Here is a 12835-nt window from a genome sequence, read left to right on the forward strand (position 1 = left end):
TGGGAATGTCCAGCACAACATTTCAATGCATTTTTCTGGGAGAAGCTTCCGCCAGGTGAATTTTTTCAGCTACGGTCTTGAGGACGTGGATGGAACTCTGGAGAGGTCTCCCGCCCATTTAGTCATAAATTCAACAAGAAAATTGAATTGTAATCGTTGATGATCAATATATGTACAATATAAAGAGTTTCAATCCCTTTTAATCTGTTTTTTTTTTTCACAATTTATTTCTTGGTTACATCTATGATGACAGGGTGCCCCATGAAGCAAAATTTTCAATAAAATGGGTACTTTCTACTCATGTATAGAATAAAAATGAAGGGTCAAAAGTACCCATTTTTTGAAGTATTCCTTGAATACTCATTAATGAGTAAAGCCGGTTTACTCATTAAATGAGTTAAGCCACTTTTCTATAAAATTGATGAATTTGTACTCATTAATGGGTACTTTCAAGTTAGCGTGTAGCATTTTCAACAAATGTATTAGAATGTTTTGGTTCTATCTCTTTCACTCTACTCAAAACTGAAATGCATAAAAAAATGACAAAATGATACACTCTTTGCACTCTGTCAAAGTATCATTGTACACCAAATCAACTATGTTCAAATCAAAACAATAAAACTAACCCATCTGGTGGATGATGGCACAAGCTTCCAAGAAAATTCTATTACAGTGAACCACATTATTTTAATGGATTTCTTCGCCAGTAAGTCGTCTGTCACTTTGTTTGTGATAGAGGTAACCTTAAGGCCAGAAGGTTTCGAAGAAACGAGCTCAACTTTTTGGCTCAGCTCTACACGGATAGAAATATCCTTATACCTTTTGGCAAATTTCTATTGCTAATTATTCATAAAATGTATAAGTCAACTAATAAGCAGACGCCTTGCAAAAAGTTAATGAAGATCATGTGTCAAATGAAATGTATAAGCGGTCACACATACCTTTAATGCATTCTTATAGGACCTATGTGGTTTGTCTTATGGAATGTATAAGGCTAATGTTTGGAAAAAATGTATAAGTGAAACACATGAATAAAATAATTGATTTTCGTTTCGTGTAGTACTACCTTCGGTCCCAAGCTAATCGATTCACCCCTCGAAACATTGGAAAATCCACTAACCCCTCATTTTGTCTGTCAACGTTTAATAGCAAATCAAAACAAACATAGTGTAGTACTAGAATTTCGACTAGAATGGGATACGTTAATCGTTTGCTTGGGACCAATAGGCTAGTCAAGTAGTGAGCCAATTTAAAATCGTTAGTTTCGTATTGATTGTTGACTATACTGAATTCATAGTAGATTTAACGGTAATAAGCGTGGTTATATTGAGGGTTATATTGAAAATGAGGGTTTTCAGCAAAATTGTATTTCCAAGGCTGTAAACCGTTTGCCGAGTTAAATTTAACTCGTGGTTAAAAATGACATTTCGAAAGCTATTTCTTATGTTCGAAAATCCTTGTGTTACCGATCGATCGGTTTTCAACTAGAACTCAGCCACGGTTGTCAACATTTAACTTCTTGTCGGTCAGAAATAACCACGCTCGGATAGCAGGGTTTATCGATAACTTTCGATCTGTAAAATTTTAACCAATATTTTAAAAAAATCCACCAAATGGTTCAGAGGTTGGCGCCGCCAGGATGTTCTGAGGCATAACATCTCCGATCACGCCTTCCTTCGGGGAAGTAAAGCCGTTGGTCTCTGGTTCATGAGTTGAAGGGTCGATAGGTAGGGTCCATGTTTGGGAGCTGCCTACCAGGCGTTGGTAGCATTGTTACTCAGCACGGAAACAAAATCGACGAAAAACAAATCAAGGAAAAAAAAAGTTTTTAATCTTATGTGTTATGGTTTTTTGGAAGTGGATTACAAATAATGGATTATTAAGAACCATTACCATTCAAAATCCAGCTTTCTATGCTCGGTAATGGTGGCCTGTTTGTATGAATAAATGTATACTTCACTGTGCTTTTTGACACTATATGGAGGTTCAGATTTTAACACCTCCTTTTCCCTCTCCCAGGAACAGAAGAAAATGGAACAACATACGCCTAAAGAGCCTAAATTTATTAAGAGGCGATATGTCAAAATTGGAACAATCGATTGTCTGTCAAAGTCATAGGAAAAGTAATTCCAATCGAGCAGAAGACCTGTCAAATTGATAAGATGTCGTCTCTTTATAAATTCAGGCTCTTTACATACGCCCTCCAGTTACTGTCAAAAAGTACAGAGGAGGATACATTTATTCATACATACAGGCCGCCATTACCGAGCCTGGAAAGCTGGATAGTTGTTTTCTCCATCACTGAGAGAATTGCTCGCTCAAAAGTAAGCCAACATAAGGCTACTTAGGCTGCGTTCCATTTGGTGAATTTTCACTTAAATTTGACAGATGGAAAATTTTCAAATAAACCTGCTATTGTACCAGACTTATTTCTGACAGACCAGGAATCAATTTTGACAAACACCTTCTCGAAAATAGTAAGATCAACAACAGAGGGATTTTCGAACATCTTAATTTATTTTCGAAGTGTCAAATTTAAGTGAAAATTCGCCAAATGGAACACAGCCTTAATTTTAAGTAGCTCTACTTGCCGCTGAGATGAGTTCATTAGACACGTTTTGATTTGACCAGATTAAGCGTGTATATCGGCAGTGCCCAATTCTATATTTTACATTTGCGTCGCAGCCATATCTTTTACTGTTGGCTGTTACTGTCACATGACTAAAATTTTTGACATTTTTTACTTCATCTCGGGAATCGTCAGAGTCTTGTGATCAGTTTCGAAGCAGTTTGTGGAAATTTGCGAATTTTTGCTGGAGAAAAGTGCAAAATTCTCATTTCTTAGGCAGATAAGTCTTTAATCGAACTGCAACAATGCCGATCTGTGGACCAAAACTGTCTCTTTGCGGACTGATTGTCTCCGTTTGGGGTATCATCCAGTTGGTAAGTATTCTGCTCCTGCGAGCAGATTGCTGTGAGTCACAGATTTGTTGTCCTTGTATGTTTATCCTGGATGTAATCGATTATCCTTTTGCCGTTTCAGCTGCTGATGGGTGTCTTCTATTATATCCACAGTGTGGCCCTGATCGAAGATCTTCCTCTGGAAGACCATTATCCAACTCCGCAGGAGTTTTACGCCGCAGCTGATCGGGCTTATAGTCAGGTGATTGCCTCAAGTGTTCCATCATGTTACATTAAATTTTTTATCTTGCAAATCGTTCAATGGGTCTCTTCAAAAAATTTCTCATTGAATCACCATCCCTCTGCTTATCACCCCAACTAGTTTTATGTGATATGGTTGTACCATTTCTGATATCGTTAATGTATGGTGCTTGTTTAGAGATTAGTCATTCTTTCTACCATCGCTACAAATGTTTTTATCGCACAATACGATCAAGAAAGTAATTATCCATCATCTAGTACGAAAGAAGAGAAACATTGAATCCTTTGCGTTGCTCTACTTAATATTATTTCAATATATAAACATTTTTCTTCGTATTTCAGAATGCTTACAACTGCTGGATCGCTGCATGCATCTACGTCTTGACTCTGGTGGTTTCCGGCCAGCAATTCTACGCCAATAGTCGTTCAACTGTCGCTTAAGCAGATGATTCGTTCATTTGCATAATTTATCTTCAAAAACAGTCAACTCCGGTTACTTTTATTTGATTTACAATTGTACATAAGTTGTCTTTCTATTAATTTTCAAAATGACTGTTTTTGTTCTCGTAAAGTCACCAATAAAAATATAAACTGGAACCACATTCCATTTTTTTTTTAAATTTTGGGTTGCACCAACTATAGTTTGTTACGTTTATATTTTGCTCTTCTCACATTATTATTCAATGCACAGTAGTTGAACACCTAAGCAGTATCGTTTTCTGTATTAATATATCAATGTAACTATCAGTGGTATCAAGATGTAGAATACGAAATAGAAGTCAAATATTAATTTTTTTTCAGTATACCTCTATTCAAATTGTTTTCAAATGTTACATTGGCTGCATAGAAATGGTATTCTCATGTATATTAGAATCTATATATTCAATGATTTTTTATGTACAAAATGAGTTCTAAAAATGCGTTAAACGGACTAATTTACTCGTCTAAGATAACTGCTGCACATATTCAACTATCTGCACTATTATTTCACTGATAAATGTCTGAAAATAAAACTTTTGCTTAGATCCATATGACTAGTGAATGAAGATCCAACAATGATCAAGAGTTACTTCACCGCTTACTACAAAAAAAATAAAATTAAAATCTACATAACGACAAATAGGGGAAATGGATGTAATGTCGGCCTAAATGCCCCTAATTTGGGCCCATACATAAATTCAGCAATGGACTAAATTTTCAATAGCGACCAAAAATATCCATTAGTACCGCCCCAATGACGCCTTCATCTAGATAAAATTGATAAATAGCAGATGGGCCCAATCTTAGATCCATAGGCCAACATTAGAGCCATTTCCATTAGAGCCTTTCAAATTTATAAAGTTGATTTTTACAGAAGTTAGGGGAACTTCATAGAAGTACAGGGAACTTCGTAAAAGTTATGGAATCGCTGTTGAACTTCATAGATTTTCGAAGATCTTCAGAAACCTTACCGACGGGGAGTTTGGTAAAGGATATGATGAACCCGTTTCGTACCTTCCTCAAAATTTACCTTAGCTCGCTTTCTACTCTCTACACGGAGAACAAATTCGTTAAGTTAAGATAACAATCCTAATAGTTACTTTCACATGGAAAAATATTGCTGTTTGAAAGAAACCTATAGTTATTCCACCGACAAACCGACATGACACTTAATTCTTACTTATGCCCGAAAATCGTAAACGGTCGATTTAAATGTGCAGTGTCAAAACCATAGGATTGTTTGATCTAGATAAAAATAATTTGTCCAGAATAGATTAGATACGAACCAATTCATAACTTTTGCATGCTCATGGGTCCCCATAATAAAAATTGTATGGTTAATTTGCTTAACGACGTGTTCTGGGTATCATCCAAACCATTTGTGGAATAGTTCAATGATTTGGGTTATCGTTCGTTTATGGTTATTTTTTATTAGGGCCATGGCTTAGCTAAATATTACCCGCGAACCCGGAGCCAGATGTCATTAGTGTGCTTTGGTCAGAAATGTTATTGTTTTTGCTATGGTCATACATGTCGGTTTGTCGGTGGTTATTCCACCGACAAACCGACATGAATGACCATACAAAGTATCATAAAATTTCTGATCAAAGCACAAAATTGACATCTGCCGCCGTGTTCGCGAAAAATGTGTAGCCTAGCCACGAACACACATACAGAATGTATGAGATGGTTGGTGCCTAATCTATTTTGGGCAAATTATTGTTATCTAGATAATAAAATTTATATGGTTTTGACAGATGGGATTGCTGCACATTTGAATCCGCCGTTATGCACGCAGAAAAAAAAATATTTTAAACGTAATATTATATTTCACGTAAAATCAATCAGAATTTCATTTTGGTTTGGCTGCAAAAAAGAAATCATTATTATTTCAACAATCCAGTATCTTTGTTTCTAAAAACCCATGGATTCTTAAATCAAAAAGAAAATCTTTTCGAATTTACAAGAGCTTTCATGGTTTTGACGTGAGCTGTCAAATTTGGCAGCTGAATCAACAACAAAAAATTTAATTTTAAAAGAGATTTCTTGTTGATTCAATCATATTTATTTTATTAAGCCTGAAAATATACGCAGTAGAAATAACAATATGTTTATTGATTCATTGTTTTGTTTTCTTTTAGTATCAATCAAAATTACAATTGAATTAAAAAAAATTATGGTTATGGTTAAAAATGGTTATGGAACTTTACATGAACGTTTATGTGATAAAGTTTTAAGCTTAGCGGCGCCGGTGGTGTAGTGATATGCGTGATTATCTCTCACCCCAGCAGGCCTGGGTTCAATCCCAGTCGGCGCCGCCGGGATGTTCTGAGGCATAACATTTCCGATGACGCCTATCTTCGGAAGGGAAGTAAAGTCGTTGATCCCTGGTTTATGAGTTGATGGGTCAATAGGTAGGGTCCAGGTGTGGGAGCTGCCTTCCTGGCGTCGGGAGCATTGGTACTCAGTACGGAAAACAAGATCGACGGAAAAAATAAAGAAAACTGTTTATATTTCGCAACTGCAGCATGCTTATTTACCTCAAGTTTCAAGATTTTCGGAAATCTTGCGCTTATTTCGCGAAATTCACTGTTAAAAACAATATTCACGTCTAACGCGGAAAAAAACTGAATCAAACGAGAACAGTTTTGTGTTATTGTTTACATTTTTGTCCGGGAACGAGGGAATGGTTGGTGTTGGTAGTTATTTTTGCAATCATGGCCCGGGGAACGGACCCAACAAATAAATGCTAAATTAAATTAAATTTGGTTGGCTTAATAAAAGAATATTGTTATTTTAACAATAGTTGAAGTTGAAGAGTGGCTTGTTAAAATAAAAAGAATCTTATTTTGAATTTATTTGAATAAGTATTATCGAAACAATAAAACGCAATATAATTTCAACCGGAATTGTTTGTTTAAATACAAATAAAGTTTTTTTTTGGTTCATTGCAAACAATTTTCTGTCCGTGTGGATTCTCGATCAAGAGTTACACTGAAACAAGGACCATAGTTAGGAATACTATTTTGCAGAAAGCACTTATTATCAATATAACCACGCTTATTGCTGTTGAATCTACTATGAATTCAGTATAGTCGACTATGAATGTTAACAAATTTACTACACGCAGAGAAATGATTTTTTAATTTAAATGGATATATTTTTGGCTCAGGGCCTAATATATTTTTGGTATTGATTCAAATATATTATTCGGTTAAATCAAAGAAAAATATGTGTGAATCAACAAACCGGTTATAGAGTCAATAATCTGTTTGTTGATTCTAAAAACCGTTTTGTTGATTCAAAAATATGTTTTGTTGAAATAATGATACAATATGTTTGAATCAATAACAAAATACATTAGGCCCTGAGACAAAAATCCATTTTTCTGTGTGTATGATTCTGGCAAAACTACTATGCTTGCTTAAAATGCATAGTAATTTTGATAGAAATAATAGTAAAATAAAATGAAATTGTTTTCTGCAAAAAATCTATTGGTGAGGGTATTTAATCTAAACCACAAACGAAGTGACAGACGACTAACTGGCGAAGAAATCCATTTAAATAATGTGGTTCACTGTAATAGAATTTTCTTGGAGCTTGTGCCATCATCCACCAGATGGGTTAGTTTTTTTGTTTTGATTTGAACAAAGTTGATTTTGTGTACAATGATTCTTTGACAGTGTGCAAAAAGTACGTAACATTTTGTCATTTTTTTATGCATTTCAGTTTTGAATAGAGTGAAAGAGATAGAACCAAAACATTCTAATACATTTGGTGAAAATGCTAGTACAATCCAGTAGTAGTGTTGCCATGTGGTACAATCCAGTAGTAGTGGTGTTGCCATGTGGTACACTGAAAAATTGAAATAGCAGGTTAGTCACCAAAGTTTTCGAGCCGCTCCGTCTGTCACTTCGTTTGTGATCTAAACTAGAGTCGGTGTATAATGAGTCACGCCAAGAGAAAAACAGTTGAACTCGCATCACGGTTTTCGAAGGATTCCCTTTCTTTTCACTTGGCAACAGAGGACGTCTACATCAACTTCAAATGACTTCTAGCGAGAGAAAAAATATTGCGACTGTAGTAAATCATTATATCAGTGATTTTGTCAAATTATCTTAACAAAAAATAGTAGAAATTCTCATTACTAATCATTACCGAGCGTATCCCATGACAATTTAACGCTCACTGCGTGTTTATGCTCATTTCTTCGATTATATTTTATATTTTATTGCAATACCTTTCGTGGACCTTTCATAGCATCGTAATGTTTATTTACTTTGCACGATAGGTAGCCGGTTTGACAGTTCAATAGGTAGACTTGGCTTCACTCTTGGCGTGACTCATTATACACCGACTCTAATCTAAACCATCAATATAGTATTTTTGCCAATGAATTTTGTTTCAGTGTAAGTTTAAGTTGCATGTCTGTTTGTCGGTGGTTATTCGTGGTTATTCCAACATTAATTTGACCGTCAACTCATACCTACCTAATAGATTCAACTGTTTATCTTATACTCAATTCAACTATAAATTTGATCAGTTATAACAACCGTCAAATGTAATTTATTAATATAATTTGGTTTCAAGTGATCATCATAAATCCACATTCTTGAAACTTGTGATGCGTAGAGCAGGCGATAAGATAGCTGGCTCTCACGCAGATGAACACGGTTCAAATCTAAGTTGAATGTTCTTGTTCACTATTTTTTATGATTTTCCTGTTGTGTTTTTGAGATCGATAAAGAAGCAAAACAAACTTCCTTAATATGTCGATAATGAAGAGCAGTTTGTTTAATAAACATTGTAAAATTTTGCTCCAATAACAATAGTTTTCTTAAATCAACTAAAGCATAGTTGTATCATAGATGTAACTCTAAGACTAGAAGGTCCCGAAATAACGTGCTCAACTTTTTGGCTCAGCTCTGGTACTATCTTCGGTCCCAAGCTATTCGATTCACCCCTCGAAACATAGGAAAAACCAATCACCCCTCATTTTATCTGTCAAACTTTCATACCGAATCAAAACAAACATTGCGTAGTACTAGAATTTCGACTAGAATGGGATACGTTAATCGTTTGCTTGGGACCAATAGGCTAGTCAAGTAGTGAGCCAATTTAAAATCGTTAGTTTCGTATTGATTGTTGGTTGTATTTTTAAGTTGGACGTTCATCTACTGAAAAAATAGTTGAGCCAACCGAGGAGCCAACTAAGGACTATAGTTGTTGCCCTCTATATATAGTCAAATCAACTTTAGTTTCGAGTTAGCTCTAGAACAATTGAACAATATAGTTATTTTGACCGGAAACATAATTGCGTCTGCTACACGGACAGAAAATTGTTTGCATTGAACCAAAAAAAAAACTTTATTTGTATTTAACAAACAATTCCGATTGAAATTATATTGCATTTTATTGTTTCGATAATACTTATTCAAATAAATTCAAAATACACAGCAAAAAAAATGTAATATCGATCAACGTAATTCAAGCTGATGTATGAAAAAAAAAACAGATACAATATTACATCAATGAATGTAATTTTGTTCGCAAAATCGATGTACATCGTACAATGTGATATTACACAACCGATGGATTGACCTGGTTGCAGCAGTTTCGATGTAATATTCAACAACTTTTTTTGCTGTGTACACAGAAAAAAAAAAGTTGTTGAATATTACATCCAAACAGCTGCACAGAGATCATTCCGCCTGTTGTGTTATATTACGTTGTACGATGTACATCGATTTTGCGAACAAAATTACATCCATTGATGTAATTTTGTATCTGGTTTTTGCTATTACATCATTATTGTATACACCAGCTTGAATTACATTGATCTATATTACATTTTTTTTGCTGTGTAGGATTCTTTTTGTTTTAATAAGCCACTCTTCAACTGCAACTATTGTTAAAATAACTATATTATTTTATTAAGCCAAGTTCCCGGACAAAAATGTAAACAATAACACAAAACTTTTCTCGTTTGATTCAGTTTTTTTTCCGCGTTCGACGAAAATATTGTTTTTAACAGTGAATTTTGGGAAATAAGTGCAAGATTTCCGAAAATCTTGAGACTTGAGGTAAGTAAGTATGCTGCAGTTGCTAAACATAAACAGTTGTTTTTTTTTATTTTTTTTCTTTGATTTTTTTCCGTACTGAGTACCAATGCTCTCGACAGTATCGACGCCAGGAAGGCAGCTCCCACACCTCGACCCTACCTATCTACCCATCAACTCATGAACCGGAGAGATTTTATGCCTCAGAAAGGTTTTTTTTTAAATTCAATTGCAAATCTGTTTGTTACTAAAAGAAAACAAAACATTATTGAATCAATTAACATATTTTTATTTCTACTGTGTATATTTTCAGGCTTAATAAAATAAATATGATTGAATCAACAAGAAATTTCTTTTATTAACAAATATATTTTTTTGTTGACCCAGCTGCCAAATATGACAGCTCACGTCAAAACCATGAAAACTCTTGTAAATTCGAAAAGATTTTCTTTTTGATTTAACAATCCATGAGTTTTTAGAAACAAAGATACTGGATTGTTGAAATAATAATGATTTCTTTTTGCAGCCAAACCAAAATGAAATTCTTTTTAATTTTACGTCAAATATCATTACGCTTAAATATTTTGTTTTTCTGCGTGTAGGACGACGGATCTGCATCGACTTCCAGTCACCGTGGGAGTACGCCTCTTGTTGACCGTTTCTCGCCACGCTGCGCATGTGTTTGTATAATTTCCTGGTCTTCACAGCCATAAAACTTGTCCTCCGAATCATCACCACATTCGTTCCTTGCTGGTTCTTGCTGCTTCTCCTGCGGTGGCTCTTGAAGTAGCTCATCGTGCTCAATCGTCTCCTCCTGAGATGAACATTCAGATGTTGCAGTCACCCGTCCATCATCTCCGATTGCAGGACCACTTTCTTCAGCTTCTAATTCGTGGGAACCATTACGCTGTTCAATAAACAGTGCATTGCGACTTACAGTGATCCTATCTGTCTCTGGGTTTAAGAAACGGTAGGCCTTCCGGTCTTCACAATAACCAACAAAAGTTAGCTTTTGCTCCTTTGAGTGAAACTTGGTCCTCTTCACTTCCGGGATGTGGACGTATGCCAGACTTCCGAATATGCGAAAATGACTTAGCACTGGTGGTTTCCCAAACCATTTTTCGTACGGAGTTCTATCGATGACACGGGAAGGCAAAACGATTTTGTATATAAGCTGCAGTCATTATCGCCTCACCCCAATACTTTTTCAGTAAGTTGGTATCGAGCAACATGTAAGTTGCCATCTCCTGAAGTGTGCGGTTTTTGCGCTCCGCAACGCCGTTTTGCTGCGGTGAATATGCTGCGGTTATCTGTACCTGAATACCCTCTCCTTCGTAGAAAGTTCGTTACTCGTTGTTTACATACTCGCCACCTCCTGATCTGATGATGCAAGGAGCCCGCCCAAACCGCGTTTTAACGTGGGACCGCTGATGCAATTTGCCACGTCTGCCTTTTGCTGCAGCAGACAAACAACCGTGTACCGGCTAAAGTCATCGATTAATGTCATCAGGTAGCGACTACCCCCAGGGGTGACGTTCGACATAGGGCCGCAATCATCAGTGTGGATTAGATCAATGACACGACTGGCTCTGCTATTTGAAACATGGGGAAATGAGCAACGAGGGAGCTTACCTTCCAGACACGATGTCTCAATCCGCAGTCTTGTACATTGAATCCTTCTACGAGATTGCCTGTTTTAAATTGATCAAGCACAGCCAGGATCCCTGTGGCCAAACCACTTGTACCAAATATATTGGCAGTTCTTTAGATGATGTGCCTCTTTACTTAACTTTGCGAATTCAACCGTCTTCAGGATAAACAAGCTTCCGTGCATTTCACCCAACGTACTATTAAAAGTGTCGAAATCAATATTTCTAATTCTAATGCTAATTCTGACTACACGGAAAACAAAACATAGGTATTGAACATTTTTCAAGATAACTGAAAATCTGTGATTATCGGTAGTTTTTAACCTTTCGTCTGTGAATCGGTAGGCATCCCGAAAATCGGTAGGATTACCTATAAATCGGTAGGTCTGACCACCCTGATCGTATGGCATGATCAATCAGCTGTTTTGTGGGCAACACTGTATTCAGCAGTGTAACAGCACAAAAATCATGGCTATATACAGGGTGTTTGGTTCCGGGTTTTACATATTTTCAGGGTAAATAGGGCTCCTAAAGTTATGAAAAAATCCCCATGAAACATAGGGTCGGAAATGACTGCTAAGTGAGTTATTCAACATTTTATGTATTTTTGTACTGCCAACTTTGGTTAGCTATATTTTTTAATCTTAATGTCGTTTTCTGATTTCAACATACCAAATGAAAGATTAAAGTCTTAGCTATCAATGCTCTTTTAAAAAGAACTCGATAAAAGTTAATTATCATACATTAAAATTGAAAAAAAAAGTTGAATTTACCAAAAAACTGGTAAAATTTCATACATATTAGTGCTTTGACTATATGTTTTAGTATTACTTCTACGTGAAGTCAACGATTTACATAGTTGAAGATGCTAATTTCAAATAACAGACTGTAGTGGTAATTTTTATACGATAGATGGAGTAGATGAAACAATAGTTGCAATTTCCAAACCTACGACTGGATGCCTTCCTTCAAATAACAACTGAAGTGCGGTAAAAATCGGTAGAACTGTTTCAAACACACAGTTGGTACTTGAGCGGGTCGGTTTTCATCTCTTTTTGCCAGTGGTGGCGGGGGGGGGGGGACACCCCTCACCATCCCTCTCCAAAGGGGGAGTTTGGTAAAGAGAGATGAAAAAACCGATTTGTACCTTCCTTAAAAGTGGTCCTAGCTCGCTATTCTAATATCTATATGCAATCTTCACACTGCCGTACTCTAACGGAACTATCAACTCTATGCTTTCATCTACTCCATCTATCGTATAAAAATTACCACTACAGTCTGTTATTTGAAATTAGCATCTTCAACTATACATATTAGTGTTTTTAAGTTGAAAATTTTCATTTCTATTTATTTAGTTGTTCTACAAAACATTTTCCATGCAGTTCCCTAGATTTGTGCCTTTGGTAGTAACCTTGTAGGCTTTATGGTTTCTTCGTAATTATTGATTTAAAACAGCCATAAAAACTTGTGACGTTTTCTTAAAAT

General features: G+C 35.7%; 1 protein-coding gene across 1 annotated transcript; it reads left to right on the plus strand.

Moving 5' to 3' along the window:
- The first annotated feature begins 2729 nt into the window (after positions 1–2729).
- On the plus strand, positions 2730–3764 carry RNASEK (Ribonuclease kappa). The gene is made up of 3 exons (XM_065221610.1): positions 2730–2943; positions 3044–3163; positions 3505–3764. Exons 1-3 carry the CDS (start codon positions 2875–2877, stop codon positions 3601–3603), a joined length of 288 nt encoding a protein of 95 aa, XP_065077682.1. The 5' UTR covers positions 2730–2874; the 3' UTR covers positions 3604–3764.
- The last annotated feature ends 9071 nt before the right edge of the window (positions 3765–12835 follow it).

This window comes from Ochlerotatus camptorhynchus, unplaced genomic scaffold (assembly GCF_037179485.1).
Source record: "Ochlerotatus camptorhynchus isolate MF236.1 unplaced genomic scaffold, CSIRO-AGI_Acam_v1.1 ptg000146l, whole genome shotgun sequence".
NCBI lineage: Eukaryota > Metazoa > Arthropoda > Insecta > Diptera > Culicidae > Ochlerotatus > Ochlerotatus camptorhynchus.